Genomic DNA, 22,012 nt, shown 5'->3' on the forward strand with positions numbered 1-22,012 from the left:
GAGAGGCAACAACAGGGAAAACCCCCCGTACCACAAAAAAAAAAAAAAAAAAAGACATATTCGGGTAGATGAGTCTAACATAAGATATGTACCTCTGCCAGGGCAAACTTGTACTTGTGAAGTAACTCGTACAGAAAGTCAGTGTATCTGCCAGCAGTCCATTTAAAAGTGTTTGCAGTGGCCAATGCCGGACTCATCAGAGCCCTGCTTGCAAGTCCACATCAGCTGGAGTAGCCAGAGACCATATTTGCACTCAGAGGAGTAATCATCTTGTCATTGTGGTTGGTTCCAGGGCTGTGCATCTGTTTGTGTTCTAAAGTCACTAACACCAAGATACTTGGTGGTCCCACCAGACCACACGGTGCACATTGTGTTGGCATAAAGGTCCTTTCCAATATCAGCCTCACACCTTTAGGTTGAATTGGAAGCATTCCCGTGAATGCCAGGATTCCACGCCCAAGAAGAATGGCTGCAAAGAGCTCCCGGATCTAAGAGCCTCCCACGGCTGGAGAGCCTCAGCTGACGTCAGGGAGCTCCGTTCTCTTCTCGAGGGAGGACAGTAAAGCAGCACTAGCTCCTGTTTGACAACCAGGAGGGGGTAGCACCTCTTCTCCTTGATGTCATATACAATTTCTGCTGTGGTAGTGAAGCAGGAACATCTTTTTCTCACAATCTTTAGAAATATTCTTCCCAGTATGAGCTAGCTCGGTCCAGAAACAGGATAACATGGAGCATGCGTAACCCTCATAGATGGGCATCGTGTGGGTGACAGCATCACCCCAAGTCTGTACACGCAGCAGTGTGTGACCAGAGGCGCACAGGGACGGCACAGCTGGAAGAGCAGCATGCACGACTGGTTACTGAAGGGGTCAGACAGGACCTGTGACAAGTGGCCTTGAGGTTCAAGGGAGCTTTACTAAGGAGAGCATGGTGTTTCCCAGGAGCGGCCGGAATCACGGCAGTAGGTGTGGTGCCAGATCCCCCACCTCAGCCAGTAGGAGCAGAGCTACGCTCATCAGCATTCTTCTCTGACAGACACCTCTCTTGTTCTGGGTTCACCGTCCATATGCCTTTCCTTCTGCCCTGTACCCACCATTACGTCCTCTTATCTTTGGCAATAAATAACAGAAGGTAACCAGGCACAGGGGTTATCGTGCCCAGCAGAGACCCCTTTGCTCGTGCCCGAGCCATTGTTGAGGGAAAGAACAGCGGGTTCTTGATTCTTCCTGTGACCTTCATTTGCTGCACGCATAGATGGAGGAGCACTGGCCGTGAAGCAGTGACGGCACCATTTCACGCTGTACTCAGCTATTTATAACATGCTTTCTGAAATTCTGCGCATACATTTGGTTTAAAGTTTAGTACATCCAGTTGGAGGTTTTGTGTAACCCAGGAATGCTAGGGGTAATGTGTCTGTGGAAGGGACTTGGCCTGATCTGACGGCTCTTCAGCCAGCTGACAATTTCTTGTGAGCTGTTCACCCCTCTGGGGCCTGATCAGATCTGAACAGAGCACTAATGACAATTTTTGGATTTCTCTAGAGGCCCTGTGAGATCCCACCCCTGCCTACCTGTGCCACCTCCTCTTCCCATCCTTGCCCCCCCGCCCTCCACCCTCTAGCCACACTCCAATTCTTTCCATCCCTCAGAGCTGCCGTGCTCTTTCTTGCCTCAAGACATTCACACATGCCCTTCCCTCACTGATCACTTGATTTCCAGCCCAACCCCTTAACCTACTGAGAGGTTATCTACCTGCCCTTGGATTTTTACCTTAAACATCACTTCTTCCAAGAAACCTTCCCTGATTCCTCATCTAGTTTAGGTCTGTGCTGCTCCTTCCTTCCTGCTTCTTGCTTATTTGGAATTACTCCTTAGATATCTGGCTTTCCTACTGGATGGGGATGTCCTGAGGGTGGGAGCTAGGCCTCTTCTGTTTTTTCTGTATCCCCACCTCCTAGAATAATGTTTGTGCAAAGCGTTTGTCAAGAGGGAAGAGATATGGGGAGATATATATATATATGTATATGTATAACTGATTCACTTTGTTATAAAGCAGAAACTAACACACTATTGTAAAGCAATTATACTCCAATAAAGATGTTAAAAAAAACAACAACAAAAACACAGAAATGAAAGAATGAGGAAAGGCTGTAAGCAAATGTTAAGGTTTGGTGACCACAAGCTGAGTAAGTTATCTCTTGATTTCTGTTTTCATTGTGACATGAAATTATCTAAATGCAAGGAGAAAGGTGGGTGACAAAGAAGGGGGTTTTTGTTTTGTTTTCTAAAGAAAGAATAATATAATATAACCCTCTTATCCATCACCTAGTTTCAATAATTATCAATATATTGCCAAACGTGGTTCATCTACACCTCTACCTTGTTTTTTTATAGAGATATAATTTACATACCATAGAATTCACCCTTTTAAAGTGTACAATCCAGCGGTTTCTAGAATATTCACCAAGTTGTGCAACCATTACCCTAATTCCAGAACATTTTTATCACCCCCAAAAGAATCCCTGTACCCTTTAAGTAATCACTGTCCAGTCCATCCCCTCTTCCCCCAGACCCCAGCAATGACTCATCTACTCTCTGTCTATATGCATTTGCCTATTCTGGACATTTCATATAAATGGAATCATACAAAATGTGGTATTTATGCTGCCTTCTTTCACTTGTCATAGTGATTTCAAGGCTCATCCATGTTGTAGTACAAATTCATACTTCAGACATTTTTATAGCCAAATAGTATGTCATTGTATGGATATACCACAATTCTTTTATCCATTTATCAGTTGATGGACATTTTTGGATTATTTCCACTTTTTTGGCTGAAGATGGACATGTGAAGGTATAAGGTATCCACATAATTAAAGGGAGAAGAGCTAACAGGGAAGCAGAAGGATGTCAGGCCACAGAGAGGACCCATTTGAACTGAGACCAAAAGTAATGCTGCACAGGCATGTAGCTTTATGGCACACAAAACTCTCTAAACGTGAGCTCTGCCTCTTCTCCAGAACTGCACAAGCCAGTTCTACTAATCTTGTTGTTCCCCAAACCTCCCTTGGTCTCTTCTTACCTCTGGCATTTGCATTATTCTCTCCATGGGGACCATTTTCTTCCAGGCTTTACTCCCACATGCAGTCTATCTTTGAGTCTCAGATCAGATGTCACTTCCTACAGGAAACCATCCCTGACACTCTGGGTCTGTGTTAGGTGCCCCTTTCCAGTCCTCCCATGGCATCCCCGCAGTCACTCATCAAAACACTCACAGCACTGCTCTGCAATCTCATCCCTGCACCACTGCCAGGCTGGTGGGCAGTAACTACTACGACATTCTCCATGTGATCCTTAGTGCCTCAGACAATGCCTGGTACATAATCAGGGCTCAGTACATTTTGAAGGAATAAATGAATGAATGAGTGATGCATACTTTCAAAACCGTGAATCCATGAGGGTCAAAGATGATAAGAACTGGGGTAGGATAGTAATATGGCTGTCTTTCCAACACACTGACGGTTGCAATTCCTCAGAGATAAATTTTCACACCCTTGATAAGTGAGAACTAGAGTGATTAATGTTTTTCAAAGCATATTTATTTGTATTTCTGAACAAGTTTTCCTTCAAAGTTGGAAATAAATATTTCAGAAATATTAGTTCATCAATTCTTCCATTTTCTTTCTTTGTCCACATTTGGTATTCCATTCTTGAATGAAGGTCTCTAGAATATAAATCAAAGTGGCAAGAGGCTGTTCACGCAGGTGAAAACATGTAAAGAAGAATAGGGTACTAGTCACGATTTCAAATATAATCTAGCATTAGAGAGATAGATTCTTAATTGACACTGGAAAGGGTGAAAGTGCTTTTTCAAAAGAAAGAAAGCTACTAGTGATATACCCCCCATGGGGTCCCATCAATTTTGTTAACTCAATTTTTTATTCCTTTTGTTAACTCAGTTAAAATTTTGACTATATATACTCCCCCAAAATATTAAATATTATGGAAAATTAAAAATTTTACTAGCATAGTCAGTTAATAGGGAGAGTCCCTGAACTTAACCAAATAAATCCCTCTTTAAAATGTTTATGCATATAAAATTCAGCAACATTTAAAACATGGTATGCTCCGAGCCTTTGAATTAATTTTCCTTTGAGGAAGGCACTGTGTAGAGAAAGCAATATTGGACACATACAAATTAAGTGAGGTTGATCTATTGAAATGTAGCTGGCAACAATCCAGCTTCCTAGTTTGCTTTCAGTAGTTTATTTCCAAGTGCATGCATCTTTAAACTATGTAGCTTGTTTTTACAAGAGACAGATAGTGGGAGATGGCCTTAAATTGACTCTTGCTTTGCAATCCAAAGTATATCTTTTTTTTTTTTAACATCTTTATTGGAGTATAATTGCTTTACAGTGGTGTGTTAGTTTCTGCTTTATAACAAAGTGACTCAGTTATACGTATGTTCCCATATCTCTTCCCTCTTGCGGCTCCCTCCCTCCCACCCTCCCTGTCGTACCCCTCCAGGCGGTCACAAAGCACCGAGCTGATCTCCCTGTGCTATGCGGCTGCTTCCCACTAGCTATCTACCTTACGTTTGTTAGTGTATATATGTCCATGCCTCTCTCTCGCTTTGTCACAGCTCACCCTTCCCCCTCCCCATATCCTCAAGTCCATTCTCCAGTAGGTCTGTGTGCAAGTTCCCCTGTGTTTATCTAATAATGAGGTTGGACAAGAATAATGCTGCCTCAGATTGCAGTGTCCAAGGCATTCATTAAAGTTAAGAATCAGTGCCCTTGCAGAGAAGCTTTATGCCTAATGTTGATCAGCCCTTTATTGTGTGGAGTTTGCATGTTTTCAAGTAGCAAGGAGCTCACCACAAAGGCCATCAGGTGGGTTTCCATGGTAGCAGTCCTTCTTTTGTTATTCCCATTTGAAACATAGACAGTATCCAAATACTCACCATGTCACTGCTTAATGAAAAGAAATAGAATATTGGTAATGCCAGTAAAGTCAGGAAGCTGGTCTTTGGGTGCAACACCAAAGGAGGACATGCTGTCCCCTCAGGTTTTCTTTTAAGCAGCTGTCCATGAAGCGGGACTAGTGTCCCTTTGATCTTATATTATGTCCTATTAATGACCTTCAGTGGCCTCATATCATTGCTCTAGGGACAAATAGAGCTAAATGATGACCAGGATAGTGCTGAATCTTATGAAAGACAAGTTTGTGATTGTAACTGAGAAGAGTGCAATGTGAAACTAGGGAAAAAAAACATCAGCTTTTTAACATATAAAGGATAACACTGTGGAAAGAAAATTGCTTCTGGATTTTTGTTGTGTTTGTGTAGGTGTTCATCTTTCCTAGTGACTCAACACCTGGATTTGCCCACTGTCTTTGTTGTTTAAAAATAAATGTAACTGGAAAGTGTCATTCCCATTGGTTGTGAATCAGTTATTGGAGTTCACAGCAGCACATGGGAGCTCTATGATGCAGCCTGGCTTGTTCTAACAGAGATCACTGGGAGAAGTCAACTGGTATTCAGTCATTCAAATAGAAGAATTTACTAAGGCTTAACACTATTTTTCTATTCAGTCCTCCCAAAACATTATTTCTGCCACTTACTCAGGAGAGAATAAAAACTGTAACTCTTAATTTAATTTACTTTTCTCCTTCCCAGAGACTAGGAGATCCGAAAACATTTATGAACTGGTAAGACTTTAGTGCTTTAATTTTAGCTATTTTAATTCATGAAATCTCCACAGGGCTCTATAGGGCTTTCCCTTGTAGTACTAGCCTCATCATAAATGGCTCAAGTAAGTGTAAAATACGTGGAGGTATGTAAAATTATGCCAGATATTAAATATATTTTAATATACTTTAAAAAGAAAACTTCAGTGAGATTGAGAGTAGGAATTACTATGGAACTGGATAAGAGTGTGGCTGGTGAGACAGAAATGGAAAGGACCCAGGACTGAGATGGAAGAAATTTAAACTGAATCAAGGGTTGAAGGTTTCCAGCTTGAAGTTGTTGGGAAGCATCCATTTACCTTTCAGGTGGGGTGGATGATAGAGGAAATGTGGGCTTTCCCAATGAACAGACAAGAATGAGTTCAAGGGAGAGATTCAAAGTCAGCAGGACTAGAAACTGGGGAACTTACTGAATACCAGAAGGAGAAAAAGCTAGGGCAAGCAATTAAGGTCTTGCAATAGAAAAAAATGCTGAGGTCAGTGTTCATTTATCTATAGTTTCCATTGCTTTACTTAGAATTGACTTAGTTTACAAAATGTTGAAAGGAAAAACCAACAACCTAGAATTCTTTATCCAGCAAAATTATCCTCCAAACGTGAAGGAAAAATAAAGATTTTCTCAGACCAACAACAACAAAAAAAAACTGAGGGAATTCATTGCCTGCAAACCTGTCCTAGAAGAAATGTTAAAAGGTATTCTTTAGGGAGAAAGAAAATCATGAAGGTCAGAAACTTGGATCTACATAAAGAAAGGAATAACAGAAAAAAGAATAAGTAAAGATGAAATAAAATATTTATTTTTCTTACTCTTAATTGATCTATTAGAGAAATGTTCCTCAAAATTACAATAGTAACAATGGATGTGGATACATGAAATGAATGACAATGAAGTTATAAGGGATGGAAACGAGGAAGTGAGAATACCCTGTATTAGGTATCTGCACTACCTAGGAATCAATATTTGAAAGTGGACTTATATTAGTTATGAATGTGAAACACTAGAAAAAATTTGCAAAAAGAAGTATAATTGATATTCTGAGAGAGAAGAAAAAATGGAAGCTTATAAAATACTAATTAAAACCAAAGAAAACGGAAACAAGGGAGAAGAAAATAAGAAACAAAAAACAAGTACAATGAATAGATACTACAAACAGTTATTAGTCCAACTATATCAATAAGCACTTTAAATGTAAATGTTTAAATACATCAATTAAAAGACAAAGATAACAGTAACCAAATATGTGTTGCCTACAAGAAACCCACTTTAAATATAAAGACATAGATAGGCCAAGAGTAAAGGGATGGAGAAAGATTTAACAGGCTAATACTAATCAAAATAAAAATGGTTTAGCTATCTTTATTTCAGACAAAGCACACTTCAAAACAAACAAAATTATCACAGATAAGGAGAAGCACTATATAATGATAAAGGGATTTATTCTCCAAGAGGACATAACGACCTTTAATGTGTGCTTCTAACAACAGAACATCAAACCATGTGAGGGAAAAACTGATAGAACTACAAGAAGACATATTCAAATCCACTATTATAGTTGGAGATTACAACAACTGTTTTTCAGTAATTGATAGATCAAGCAGGCAAAAAATTAGTAAGGATATAGTTGACCTGAACAGCACCATCAATCAACTTGATCAAATTGACATACATAGAATACTCTATTCAACAAGAGCAGAGTACACATTCTACTCAAGCTCACATGGAACATTCACCAAGACAGATAATATTCTGAGCCAGAAAACACACCTTAAATTTAAAAGTATAGAAATCATACAAAATATGTTCATAGTCCACAATGGAATTAAACTAGAAATTAATAACAGAAAGATATCTAAAAGATCCCAAAATATTTGGAGTTTAAGTAACGTGCTAATAAACGACACAGGTCAAAGAAGAAGTGTCAAGAGAAATTTAAAATATTTTGAACTGAAAGAAGGTGAAGATACAACTTATCAAAATTTATAGGATTCAGAGAATGCAGTGCTCAGAGGCTAATTCAGAACATTAAATGCATATATTAGAAAAGAAATAGATCTAAAGCCAATAACCTAAGTTTCCACTTTAAGAGACTAGAGAAAGAAGAGCAATTTAAACCAAAATCAATCAGAAGAAAGAAAATAATAAAAATTATAGATGAAATTGAAAACTGGAAATTGATAAAACCAAAAACTAATTCTTTGAAAAGGTCAGTAAAATTGATTAAGCTCTAGCCAGGTTAACCAGGAAAAGAACAGAGAAGACACACATTACTAATATTAGAAATTTAAGAGGAGTCTCACTACTTATCCCATGGACATTAAAAGAATAATTAAAGAATATTATGAACAACTCTGTGTCCACAAACTTGATAATAACTAGATGAAATGGACCAATTTACCAAAACTCACAGAGGAAAAATAGACAATCCGAATAGGCCTATGTCTACTAGAGAAATTAAATCAATTTTTAGTAACCTTCCAAAACAGAAAGCTTCAGGCCCAGAGGGTTTTACTGGTGAATTCTACCAAATGTTTAAGGAAGAAATGATAACAATTCTTTACAATCTCTTTCAGAAAATAGAAGCAGAGAAATCACCCTCTAACTCATTTTATGAGGCCATCAATATCAATACTAGAAAAAGACATTACAAGAAGGAAACTTACAGACACATATCTCTCTTGAATGTAGATGTAAAACTTCTCAAAAATATTAGCAAATCTAATCCAACAGTGTATAAAAAGTTTTATTCACCAAGACCAAGGGGAATTTATTCCAGGTATGCAAGGCCAGTCAACATTGAAAAATCAATTAATGTAATCCACCACATCAACAGACTAAACAGGAAAAATTGTATGATGATTTTAATAGATGCAGAAAAAGAATTTGACAAAGACCAACACCCACTCATGACTTAAAAAAGAAAAAAGAAAACTCAGCAAAGTATGAATAGAGGAGAACTTTCTGAGGTTGATAAAGAACATCTATCAAAAAAACCCACAGCTAACATCATACTTAATGGTGAAAAACTGGATGCTTTCTCTTTAATGTTGGGAACAAGGCAAGGTTGTCCTCTCTCATCATTCCTGAAGTCCTAGTGCATCATTCCTAGCTAGTGCAATAAGACAAGAAAAGAAGATAAAAAGTATATATAGATTAAGGGAAAGAATAAAACTGTTTTTGTTCACAGATGACATGATTGTCCATGTAAACAATCCAAAAGAATTAACAAAAAACTCCTGGAACTAATTAGTCACTGAATACAAGGTCTATTGATTTCCTGTGTACTAGCAATGAACAATTGGTGTTTGAAATTGAAAACAATACCACTTACACTAGCATCAAAATAGTGAAATACTTAGATAAAAATCTAACAAAATATGTACAAGATTTATATGCAAAACTATAAAACACTTGTGAAAGAAGTAAAAAAGATGTAAATAAGTAAAGGGAGAGTTTGTGTTCGTGGATTGGGAGACCCAATATTTTTAAGATGTCAGTTCTTACCAGCTTGACCTATAGATTCAGCACAAGCCCAACAAGTTATTTTGTGGACATAAAAAACTGGATGTAAATTTTATGTTGAAAGGCAAAAGACCCAGAATAGCCAATGCAATATTGAAAAAGAAGAAAATTGGAGAAGACACCACCTGATGTCAAGACTTACTATAAAGCCACAGTAATCAAGACACTGTGGTCTTAGTGAAAGGATATACACAAAGATCAATGAAACAAAATAGAGAGCCCAGAGGTAGAAATCTAGTCAACTGATACTTGACAAAGGAGCAAAGGTAATTCAATGAAGAAACGATACCTTTTCAACAAATTGTGCTGAGACAGTTTGAAGTCCTTATGAAAAAAACTGAATCTAGACACAAACCTTATACCTTTCACAAAAAATAACTCAAAATGCATCATAAATCTAAATGTAAAACTCAATACCATCAACTCCCATAACAAAACACAAGGAATTTGGGTTTTAGATACAACACCAAAGCATAAGGAAAAAAATATTGAAAACGTATTCAGCTTCCCAAAATACGTTACAAATGTATTTGGTGGGCAAAAAATAGGAAAAAAAGAGAAAAGAGGTTGTAACAGAGCTGAACACATATCTTTCATCTTAGGAAGTCAGAAGATGATATTTAAAATTGATAAGTCAAGAAACAGCAATATATGGGTATTTTTAAGAAACATGGGACTAAAGATAAACGAAACAGCTGAAATTGTTGAAATGTGGCTTCCTCTGGAGAACAGGATGGGGCATGGAAAGGAGACTAAGGGCTGCAGTTGGATAGGGCAGAGAGTTTCTGCTTTTTTAATTTCAGCTTTATAGAACTTTTGATGGTTTACTTTGGACAAAAATTAAAATGAAGTTGAAAAATGAACACTACAACTCAACTTAAAAATAGTAATTGACTCTATTACTCTTCCCTCACACATAATACTTAAGGTGTCATCTAATGTCTGTGTTACTGTTCGACTTGGGACCCTGTCTCAAGGGCAGGGACCACATCTGCTTCACATACTGCTATATTCATGTCTGACACATCCAGGCCCTGATATGTATTTGTTGAATGAAAAAAAATAAAAGAAACATTTAGCAGTTGTAGAAACAGCACACAGAGGACAAATGTGACAAATAATGCAGAGATGGCCTCACTACAACTTGACACAGGGCACTGGCACAAAGCAGGAGCTCCAGAAATGTCTGGAAATGTTGCTGTTTATTAAAAAAGGTTGGCAATTAGAGGTTGGATCAAAGAAGATGTAATCATGGCAGGGATAACCCAAACATTGTTTGTAATCCTAAAAATAAGAATCTAGGAGAGGGAGATGCATGAAATGTGCTAGAGAGACACTAGAGATCATTTCTGCAAAATATGGAAAATTATGATTTTCAGTTGTGGGTATAGCATGTTCTTCCTCCTCCTTTTCCAGAGGTAGTAGTTTAAACGCATGGCTTTCTCATTCCTGCAGCCAATTCTGATGATTGCTTGGGCCATAACAATCCCTTGCTGACCACACTTCCCACCTCCCTCCAGAAAGAACACACGCTCCCTATGGTGTTCAGAAATGTGTCAACTTGATGTTTGGTACCTGTATGCTTTGAGAAGGTCCATCCAAATGATTAAAGTTAATAAGCAAAACCAGTCATAAATTTTATTAAGGGAAATTTGAATTGAATTCTCTCCAGGGCAACATCACCATAAGACCAGGTAGGCTGTAGAAAGTGGGACCCAAAGGAAGCCAATCATTTGAAACCAGTTTAGACGTGTGCCAGGACATTTGTTGTGGGAAAATATTCTGAGGTAGCTTATTGGCCTGCCTTTGTGGATAAATTACTCTGATATTTGTGATTTAGAATCAGGAAGAAAACACATCCTCTCATTACCTCATTACAGGAATTCATTTTGGGAGGCACACACAATTTGCCTGTTTCCCCAGGGATGGGTGGAGGGACTAGTAACCTTGAAAACATCTTTGTGAATGAGAAGTTCGGAAAAATATTCTATATTTCTGCATAAAGAGAAGCAGTGGAAAGCTTACTCGTTTGTTTGGTTTGCTTGCTTTTTGTCTAACCTAAGTTGACTGTGCTAAGAACTTCACACTATCTAACGACTACAGCTCTGAGGGAAGACTTTACCGAAGGGGAGACCAAGGCTCAAGAAGTTCAATAATACCCAAGGTGACCGGACCACCACGTGGATGATCTGGAAGTTGATCTGAAGTATAAATGGCACAACTACATGAACAGGACCCGCTACATAATTTGTGGGGTCCAGAGCAAAACAAAAGTGTGGAGCCCCTTGTTCAAAAATCGTTACGAATTTCAAGATGATGACAGCAGAGCATTAAGCCAACTGTGAGGCCCTTCTGAGCACAGGGCCCCATGTGTCTGCACGCATAAACCTTGCCCCATGTATAGATACATCCCAGGTTCTATAAATTTGGGCTAGCTCTGAGGAGAACATTGAAAAGACTTTGACGAATCTTAAAAAGATTGTCTTGAAGAATAGTCTGTTAAACCTGCAGTAAATGAAGAATTATATAATTATGTCTGTAGCTTCTAAAAGTATGTCTGTAACTGAGCTAGAGGATGTTTCAGCACTGCTTCAGATGGGATGCCTCCATCTGGTATTTGCCTGTGAATTAACACTTTAATTCTCTAGCACCACCATACACATCACCAAGGAGAATTTTTTGAGCCCCGTTTTCAGAGCCCTGTTCTCTTCTAGACAAATGTCCTTTGTCATATTCCCTGGGACCTACAGCCTTTTCAGTGGGAAACTTGGCACTCCTCCTCAAGGGCACACCTTTGCACCCCGACTGCTGCTTGCTCCCACCTGGCACACAGTGGGGACTCAAGAAATGTTTGTTGAGTAAATTGGTGAGTACATGAACTCCAGAACACTTCAGAATTCTAGATTCTCAGAAATGTAGCAAGAACCAGTCTCCATGCAATCAATATTCAGGAGATGTCCAAGGGGCCTTTAGATTGGCCCTAAAGTGAGACAGTTAGATCTAAAGAGAGAGCTAGGTCTAAAGTCAGCATTTGAGCCAAAGGTCCAAACTACCCTTGAAAAGCCCTTCAGAAGCATCAGGTGGGAGGTACCATGTGAGACACACAGAATCCACTAGGCAAGAAGCTGATGCATATCCTTTGTCTAACCCCATCTTGGGGCACAGGCTCATTGCCTGCCAAGCAGAATCGTAAATTCCAGTAGGCTAACTGCACGTATGATGTGACTGTTTCTTAAGAGGTAAGTCAGAGCTTTCTCTGAAGGAAGTGTTTAATCATTTTATCCCTGCAGTTGCTTTTCTCCCCTTGGGAGACATTGTAAAATTCGATTTCTGAGTTTTATAAGAGACTAAGTCTTGTGTTAAAACGTCACCAAAACTGATTTATCTTACCTCTTGTAAAATTTTTATATCTCACACATTTTCTACACTGAGCACGAGTTGCTTTTATATTCCGTGGGGAAAAAAAGAAAAAAATTTACACAGAGATTTCAAACTTGGATCATATTTTTGGATCATATTTTTGGTTCCGAGCACATTAACAGCTGTTCCCATCCATTGTAGCCTAGTCTTCAGAGCACGAGGGGAGCCTGGCATACAGGCTAAGAGCTAAACCACTCAGGTGGGTATCTCCACTTCTCCACTTATTGACCCTCTCAGGGCCTTGGTGTCTTCATCTGTAAAATGGTACTAATATAATCCCTTCCCCAAAGATTTGCTCCTATAAAACACTTAGCACCGTGCCTATCACTAAGAAGGATTCAATGTCCTTAGCTATTAGCTGCTACTGCATATGAGTCTGTGTCCTGTGTCTTTTGCGCTAATAGCCCAGCTGTCAGATAGCCTAGCTCCTTATCTAAATGTGAATAATAAAATCAGTTTTTCAATCCTCTTTCAAATAAACTAATCTTAAGAACTGAAAGGTTATCTGAGGTAAGATAGGTGCATGTGTCTATCTAGGATGAACAAGGGCGACAGAGCCAAAAAAGGGAAGGATATTTCTTCCTTACTACAACTCCTCAAGGGCTCCAGTGACCACCGCAATTCATGGTCTATATGATAGGATGAAATTTGGCCATGGGACAAAAAGAGCTACTGAGCTTGACAAGGGCAGTTTTTCTTTACTTACTATTTGTCTCATATCAGACAAAATAGACTTTACAATAAAGACTATTAACAAGAGACAAAGAAGGACACTACATAATGATCAAGGGATCAGTCCAAGAAGAAGATATAACAATTGTAAATATTTATGCACCCAACATAGGAGCACCTCAATACATAAGGCAAATACTAACAGCCATAAAAGAGGAAATCGACACTAACACAATCATAGTAGGGGACTTTAAAACCCCAATTTCACCAATGGACAGATCATCATAAATGAAAATAAATAAGGAAACACAAGCTTTAAATGATACATTAAACAAGATGGACTTGATTGATATTTATAGGACATTCCATCCAAAAACAACAGAATACACATTTTTCTCAAGTGCTCATGGAACATTCTCCAGGATAGATCATATCTTGGGTCACAAATCAAGCCTTGGTAAATTTAAGAAAATTGAAATCGTAACAAGTATATTTTCTGACCACAACGCTATGAGACTAGATATCAATTACAGGAAAAGATCCGTAAAAAATATTTATCATTTATACCTAGTCAAACAAAGTAGATTTCAGTGATACACATACCACTTGGAATCTGAAATTTTTCTTGCTTCCACTTTGTAGGTGGAAAGTCAGTTTTCTAATTATTCTCAATTCTCAAAGATACTGTGATAATAGATGCCTACTCTACCCTGGAACCACTTGTCCATTGGCTTCAAGACACTACACTTCTGTCTTTCTTCCATGTCTCTAGCCCATCTTTTTGAGCTTCTTTTTAACCTCATCCTCCTCGAACTACCCCTTAAATCTTGATCTTTTTCAGGGCTCTCTTATGGACATACTTCCTTCATACTGTGTACTCTACCTTAATCTGTTCTGATGGCCTCAACCACCATCTTTTTGCCAGTGAACCCAATATCTGTATTGCCACATCAGTCCTTTCTCTACAGTCCAAACCCATGTAACTGCCTTCAAGATATCTCCACTTGGATATCTTACAGATGTCTCAAATTCAACGTGTCCAAACTGAATTCATCATCCCCCCAAATCAGCTCTCTGACAGCATTCCCTATCTCAGGAAATGGCAACACTCTCCACCCAGTTAATCAAGCCAGGAATCTATGATTAATCCTTAACTCATCTCAGTTCCCTCATTGCCTAAATCCAATCAATCACCAAGTTCTCTTAATTCCATTTCCTAAATCAGTGCCTTTCAAACTAATTTTACTGTAAATAAATGAAACATCCTTTGCATCACGACCCAACCAGCATGCACACACACACACACACACACACACACACACACACACACATACACACACATACAAGTGAAACAAGTTCTGAAAAAAAAATTTTATCATCATTATATGCAAGGCTTTCTGATATTTTCTGTTATGTTGTCTTCTGTTGTTGCTTTTTAAAATGCTAGTAACCAGTGGGTTACTGGCAAGTGTTTAACAACCAGCTCTTCTGGAGGCAAGGCAAGGAGAGCCAGATATGTAGCATTTGGCAGTTTTGGGTATAAATACTCCCACCATGGTTGAATTTAAGCCACCAACTAACAAACATCCTAAAGATACCAGCTCTCCTGACCATATATACAGCATGCAACTGCTTATGACCTACAGTTTTTGATGGACACTGGTCTAAATAGCTCTAAATCTACTGACTAATTTTCATTCCCAATGCTACCATTCTAGACCTGGCCACCACCGTTTCTGATACAATTGTTTTCCAGGTCAATCTGATCTGTTTCATGTTTATTTAATACCCTTCAAAGACTTCCTGTTGTCCATACTAGGACAGAGTCTATAATTCTTAGCATGGCTTAAAAAGCCACCCACAGTTTGGCACCTGCCTGCACCTCATGCCCTCTCCCTTGATTTCAGTAAGAATGGTTTCTTCCTGAACATCTGGGAATTCACCCTTGCTTTCATGTCTTTGGACATACTGTTGCATCTGACTAGAAAGTTCTTGCCTCCCATCTTTGTTCAACTAACAGTTATTCATCCTTCCCATCACAGCTTAAATGCTACGTTATTCATTTATACCTTCTCCTGCTATGTAACAGGCATTGTGGTAAGCACTGAGGATACAATGATATGTAGAAATAGACTCAGTCTCTCACCTCACAGAACTTAGATATGCTAGAAGGGGAGAACCATTATGCAAATGAAGATATCATTCAAACTTAAGTACTAATAAAAGAAGAGCTTAAAAAATAAAAGAGATTCTTGGTTCTATAAGAATGTATAAAATCTGACCTACACTAGCAGATCAGGGGAAACTTTCCAATGTGATGGCTGGTTAGTTATAATAGTTGAGCTAAGCTATAAAATAGAAATATAACTTAATGAGTCTAAGGGGTGGATAACTAACAGCATAGGCAGAAACAGAAGCATGTGTAAATCCACATGGCACGAAGGAACATGGTAAAATCAGGGAACCAGGAACCAAATGAAAGCCAGTGTAAGAGGAGCAAGGTAGGAGGTAGGGTCATGAGACAGGTAGAAGCCAACTCTATGAAGGGCACTCTAGGCTTCATTAAAAATAGGGAGTCTTTGGGCTTCCCTGGTGGCGCAGTGGTTGAGAGTCCGCCTGCCGATGCAGGGGACACGGGTTCGTGCCCCGGTCTGGGAAGATCCCACATGCCGCGGAGCGGCTGGGCCTGTGAGCTATGGCCGCTGAGCCTGCGCATCCGGAGCCTGTGCTCCGCAACGGGAGAGGCCACAACAGTGAGAGGCCCGCGTACTGAAAAAAAAAAAAGATAGGGTCTTTGAAAAAGAGCAATGGAAGGCCAATAACATGTTTGAAGCTGGCATATAATGTGTCAGGTTTCTAGTTTGAAACACTCACTCTGGTGGTTATGAGAATGAACTGGAAGGAGGCAAAAGTAAATGAATAGACAAACTAGAAACTATTACACTACTCTAGACAGGTGATCACAACACAAATTAAGATGTTGTTCATGGAGATGGGAAAAACTGACTTATTAGAGAGATGTGTGAGACGACCTTAACAAGACTAAGTAATGGACTGAATATATATGTGGTAAAAGAGATGGACACAACAAAGATGACCCCCAGGCTTGAGTTACAAAACTGAATGAATGATAGTACCATTGAATGAAATGGAATACCAGAGGAGGACCAAGCTTGTTGGAAAAAAGCATGACTTTGGCTGTAGCTGTATGGAGTTTGAGGTACCATTAAGATGTGTAAAATGAGATCTTCTGAGGACTATTTGATCAACCGTTCTGGAACAGAGGAGAAATCTGGATTAGGACATAGATCTGTGGAATATCTGTATAGGTGGTAGACATGCAGCATTGAACATGGAAGAACTCATCAACCCAGAAGACATAATATGAGAAGAGTGTTTAAAAGCCAATCCTTAAGGAACTTCAGCGTTCAATGGCTGGAGCAAAGGGTGAACTTAGAAAGGAAACCAAGAAGAGCAGCCAACAAGGTGGGAAGAAAACAAGAGAAATTGAGGTCAAAGAGCCGATATGTTTTGGTGAAGCATAAGAAAAGAAGCCAGGCTGTTGGAGGAGGAGTGCAGAGTACAGACCAGGAATCAGTGAGTATAGACTCACTGGAGAAATTTGTCTTTGAAGAGAAGGAGACATATAGAGCGGTATTTGTGAAGTTGATGGAAACTTTTTGATTGTGTTTGAATGAAAAGCATTTGAGCATATTCATCAGCTGTGAAAAAACTGGTTTGAAAGGAAGGTGAATACATAAGAGAAAGAAAGCCTAATGGTAAGTGTAAGGTTCACAAAAAAGCAGAGAATGATCCCTGTGCCCCCATGACACTCCTACACTTACCCTAATTCTGACTACACTTGTGTTTTCTCTGTGAATATCTGTATTCCTCGTTAGACTGTACTGCGTGAGAACAAGAATCACCCTTGCCTCTTTTGCTTCTGTATCCCTAGTATGCAGCACAACTCAGACAGGAGGCGTTAATAAATTTCATTCTTTTTTTTTTTTTTTTTTTTTTTTTTGGGGTACGTGGGCCTCTCACTGCTGTGGCCTCTACCGTTGCGGAGCACAGGCTCCGGACGCACAGGCTCAGCGGCCGTGGCTCACGGGCCCAGCCGCTCTGCGGCATGTGGGATCCTCCCGGACCAGGGCATGAACCCACGTCCCCTGCATCGGCAGGCAGACTCTCAACCACTGCGCCACCAGGGAAGGCCAATAAATTTCATTCTTAATTGCACATTCAAGTGAATGAAATTGGAGGTACATTTAATAAAATAGTCAACCCCAGAAGTCTCATAGTACTATAGCATATGCATATATATGTATGCACCTGCACACACACTATGGTTATCAATTTTTTTAGACTAAAATTTAAATTGGCATCATTACCTTAAGCATAAGCTGTTTGGGCACTAAGATGAGAAGGTCTTAGAATGAGATCGAAATTGAAAGTCAACCAAGACCTGAGAACTCTCCACAAATAGATGAGCAAGGCCGTGAGTCATTTTTGTGCAGAAAATTGAGCCCTGATTATATCAAGCAAACAAATTGTGAAAGCACCCAACCTGTTAAGACAAGTGGTTGCATCATTCACACCAATCCAGGTGAAACCCCACATAACAGGACTCCTATATCTGAGATGGTATGATGACTTACTAAGTCAAAACAACTTAAAATAGAAAAGCAAAGAAAAGAAAACCTTCTCTTTGTTTTTGGAGACAATATTATGCCTCACATAAAGAAGCAAGTCCATGCAGGAGAAAAGAAATCAGGTGTGTGTTCCTTTCCCAGCTTTGCCATTTTTAAAGACAAGTTCTTTAATCTAGTCTGTTTCATTATCTGTGAAATGGGGATAATCGTACTTCATAGGGTGCTTGAATAAGTTAAGGGGGATTATATACTCAGAACAGCTATCCACTTCCCTAACCTGAGAATTTTACATTTCCATTGTCAGTTCTGACATATTCTGACTATACTCTATAAACTCTGATTTTTACCTCAGTAGAATGAGGATGACATGCTATACCTGGGATTGCTGAGAAGACTAAATAAAATAATGTGCATGAAGGTCCTTTGTGAAATAAAAAGAACTATTTTTAAAATTGAAGTATAGTTGACTTACAATATCATATTCGTTTCAGATGTACGACATAGTGATTTGATATTTTTATAGATTATTCTCCATATAAAATTATTATAAAATAGTGGCTACATTCCCTGTGTTGTACATTACATCCTTGTAGCTTATTTTGTACCTGGTAGTTTGTACCTCTTAATCCCCTTCACCTATCTTGCCCCTCCCCTCACACTTCTCCCTTCTGGTAACCACTAGTTTATTCTCTGTATCTGTGAGTCTGTTTCTGTTTTATTATATTAACTCATTTGTTGTAGTTTTTAGATTTCACATATAAGTGATAACATGCAGTATTTGTCTTTCTGTAATTTATTTCACTAAGCATAATTCTCTCCAGGTCCAGCCATGTTGTTGCAATGGCAAAATTTCATTTTTTTTATTGCTGAGTAATTTTTCATTGTATATATATACCACATCTTTATCCATTCATCTGTTGATGAACACTTGATAGTTTTCATATCTTGGCTACTGCAAATAATGCCACTATGGACATTGGAGTGAATATATCTTTATGAATTAGTGTTTTCATTTTTTTCAGGTATAATTCCAGGAGTGGAATTGCTGGATCATATTGTAGTTCTATTTTTAATTTCTTGTGGAACTGCCATACTGTTTTCCATAGTGGCTGCACCAACTTACATTCCCACCAACGTATATTACGGTTCCCTTTTTGTTACATCTTCACCAACACTTATTATTTCTTGTCTTTTTGAGGATGGCCATTCTGACAAGTATGAGATGCTATCTCATTGTGGTTTTGGCTTGCATTTCCCTGATGATTAGTGATGTTGAGCACCTCTTCATGTGCCTGTTGGCCATTATACAAAGAACTACTTAAATTAGGGAGCAGCAAACTATAGCCAGTGGGCCATATCCAGCCCACCCACTGTCTGTTTTTCTTTTTTTTGTTCTTTTATGACCCAGCTAAGAATGGTTTTTACGTTATTGGAAAAAAATCAAAAGAAGATGAATATTTCAAGACATGTGAAAATTATATGAAATTCAAATTTCAATGTCTATAAATAAAGTTTTATTGGAACACGACCATATCATTTGTTTACATACAGTCTACAGCTGCTTTTACACTGCAGTGGCAGAGCTGAGAGTTGTGACAGAGACAGTAAGGCCTGCAAAACTGGGAATATTTACTATCTGGTTCTTTACAGAAAAGGTTTGCTGACAAAGGACATAGAAGAAAACCTAAAAGACACAAGGGAGCCCTGGGAAAACTGGGGGAGATGGGAGTAAGAAGTAATGTTCTGGGCACAGGAACAAATACAGCCTGCTTTGTGTGCTCAAGGAATAGCAGGAAGTCACTGTGGCCGGAGTAGAGTAAGTGAGGGGGAGATTAGTAGGAGAGAAGTCAGAAAAGTGCCCAGCCTGCTTAGGCAGGGCCTTGAAGAACCATCTAGGGACTCTTGCTTATACTCAATTGAGAGAGAAAAGCTACTTTGAACAAAATAGTGGCAAGACCTGACTTTAATTCAAATCAGGCTGGATGCTCCAATGAGAATGGGCTATAGCATAAACTGTAGCAAGGAGAAAACTGAGTCAGGAAGAGATTGTGGTGCCAGTGAGAGGTGATGATGGCTTGAGCCCAGATGGCAGTGGTGGCGATGGTGAGAAGTAGATATTTGGAGTCTATTTGGAAAGTAGAGCCAATAGGATCTGAGGATGGATTGATTGGATGTGGATTTTGAGAAAAAATGTCAAAAATGACCCTATATTATCTGGCCCAAGCAATTGCTGGAATAAGGTAGTAGTCATTGATTTGAGAAGGGAAGGACGTGGGAGACATACGTTTGCTTTTGGATGACAGAGGGAGGGGGCAGATATGCAGGAATTAGGATGCAGGAATGGTGAGTACATCATGGAAACGTTAGCTTGGAGATGCATCCTCCAAGGGGAGATGTGCAGTGGACAATTGAGTATGGAACTCTGGAGATCAGGCTAGGCCAAGGCTGGAGATATGAATTTAGGAGTCCTCTACAGATAGATGGGATGTGGCTATGGTTGTTATATCTATTCAGTATTATAAAATGATTCCATACAGACCAAAAGTGCATTGCAAACAACTTCTGAGGAATAGCGGCCTGGCATCAGAGATGTTACCAAAAGCTGCAAAGGAAAGTTTCGTTCAAGTAGAACAAAAGTAGAAAGCCAGGAACAAGTATAAAAATATAACTAGCATTCATAGTTAGAACTACTCCTAATTTGCCTAACTGAGGAAACAGTTTACAGTGAGTCAGATTATAATTTTATACGTTGGTTTGCAAAATCATTTACAGCTCTATGATATTACATTTTGGGTATATTGCATATTATCTCCATAGAAATTAATAATCCCTTTGATGGGTGCACAACACCTCCTTACAAAACAAGATTAGGACAAGATTAGGAAAATAAAACTGCCTGTAACATACGGACAAACAAAATATGATGCATCAGAATCCTTTAGGGTAGTTCAACTTAACTTCTGTTGATTCTCACAAATGCTTCAGTTTTTTTGTTTTTTGTTTTTAATTGTGACTAGCTTGGCTTCCTCTTTTGCTAAAAATCTTGTAGTGTGGACAATTAGTCAAGGTGACCTGGATGGGTTTAATGAGTGTCTCTCCCCTCTACAGCACTGTTTCTCAATCTTTCTTTCATTATTGACTCTCTCCACCAAGGAAATTTTTAGATATTTTTTTCCTAATTCCCACCCCATGGAAATGTTTTATTGTGGTAAAATATGCATAGCACAGCATAATATTTATCATTTTAAGCATTTATAAGGGTACAATTGAGTGTCATTGAATCCATTCACGTTGTTATATAAGCATCATCATTATCTATACCCAAAATATTATCATTATCCCCAACTTAAGCTCTGTACCATATATAATCATTCCCTATTCCCCACTCCCCCCAGGCCCTGGTAACCTCTATTATACATTTCATCTCTGAAGTATTCTAGGTATTCTAGTATCTTATATAAATAGAGTCATATAATATTTGTCCTTCTGTGTCTGGCTTATTTCACTTAGCATTAAGTTTTCAAGGTTCATCCATGTTGTAGCATGTATCAAAATTTCGTTCCTCTTTATGGCTGAATATTATTCCATTGTATGTGTATACAGCATTCTGCTCATCCATTTATCAGCTGACAGACACTTGGGATGTTGCGGAGTATCAGAAGCAAACGGCAACTGGCACTGCTGAAGAATGTTTGTAGTAGGGGGTGTGTATTTGTAATATCAGCAGCTTTAAAATCTGACATGAGAGTAACTCCTGTCTCTGTCTCCTTTCGGATTCCACTGCAGGGTGTGTTGGGTGCATCATGTAACAGGGATGTGGGTGTACCCTTTCCTGGAACACATTGGCCCAGGAGCCAGAATCCTCTTCTTTGGGTCTACAACCATCTTAATGAACTTTTTGTACCTGCTGGGAGAAGTTCTGAACAGCTATATCTGGGATACACAGAGAAGTAAGTATTGTTTGGGGGAGCATAAAACAAAAGAATTGCTGCCTGAAAGAG

General features: G+C 38.9%; 1 protein-coding gene across 2 annotated transcripts in view; it reads left to right on the forward strand.

Annotated features, from left to right (window-relative positions):
* Positions 1-22,012, forward strand: part of AIG1 (androgen induced 1) — a 236,604-nt gene that overhangs the window by 207,322 nt on the left and 7,270 nt on the right. For both annotated transcript variants that reach the window (XM_007450308.1, XM_007450309.1), the window contains exon 5: positions 21,798-21,961. In XM_007450308.1, the coding sequence (XP_007450370.1) occupies positions 21,798-21,961 (164 nt within the window). The remainder of the gene's footprint in view (positions 1-21,797; positions 21,962-22,012) is intronic.

Source organism: Lipotes vexillifer, unplaced genomic scaffold, assembly GCF_000442215.2.
Source record: "Lipotes vexillifer unplaced genomic scaffold, Lipotes_vexillifer_v1.1 scaffold112, whole genome shotgun sequence".
In the NCBI taxonomy this organism is placed as follows: Eukaryota; Metazoa; Chordata; class Mammalia; order Artiodactyla; family Lipotidae; genus Lipotes; species Lipotes vexillifer.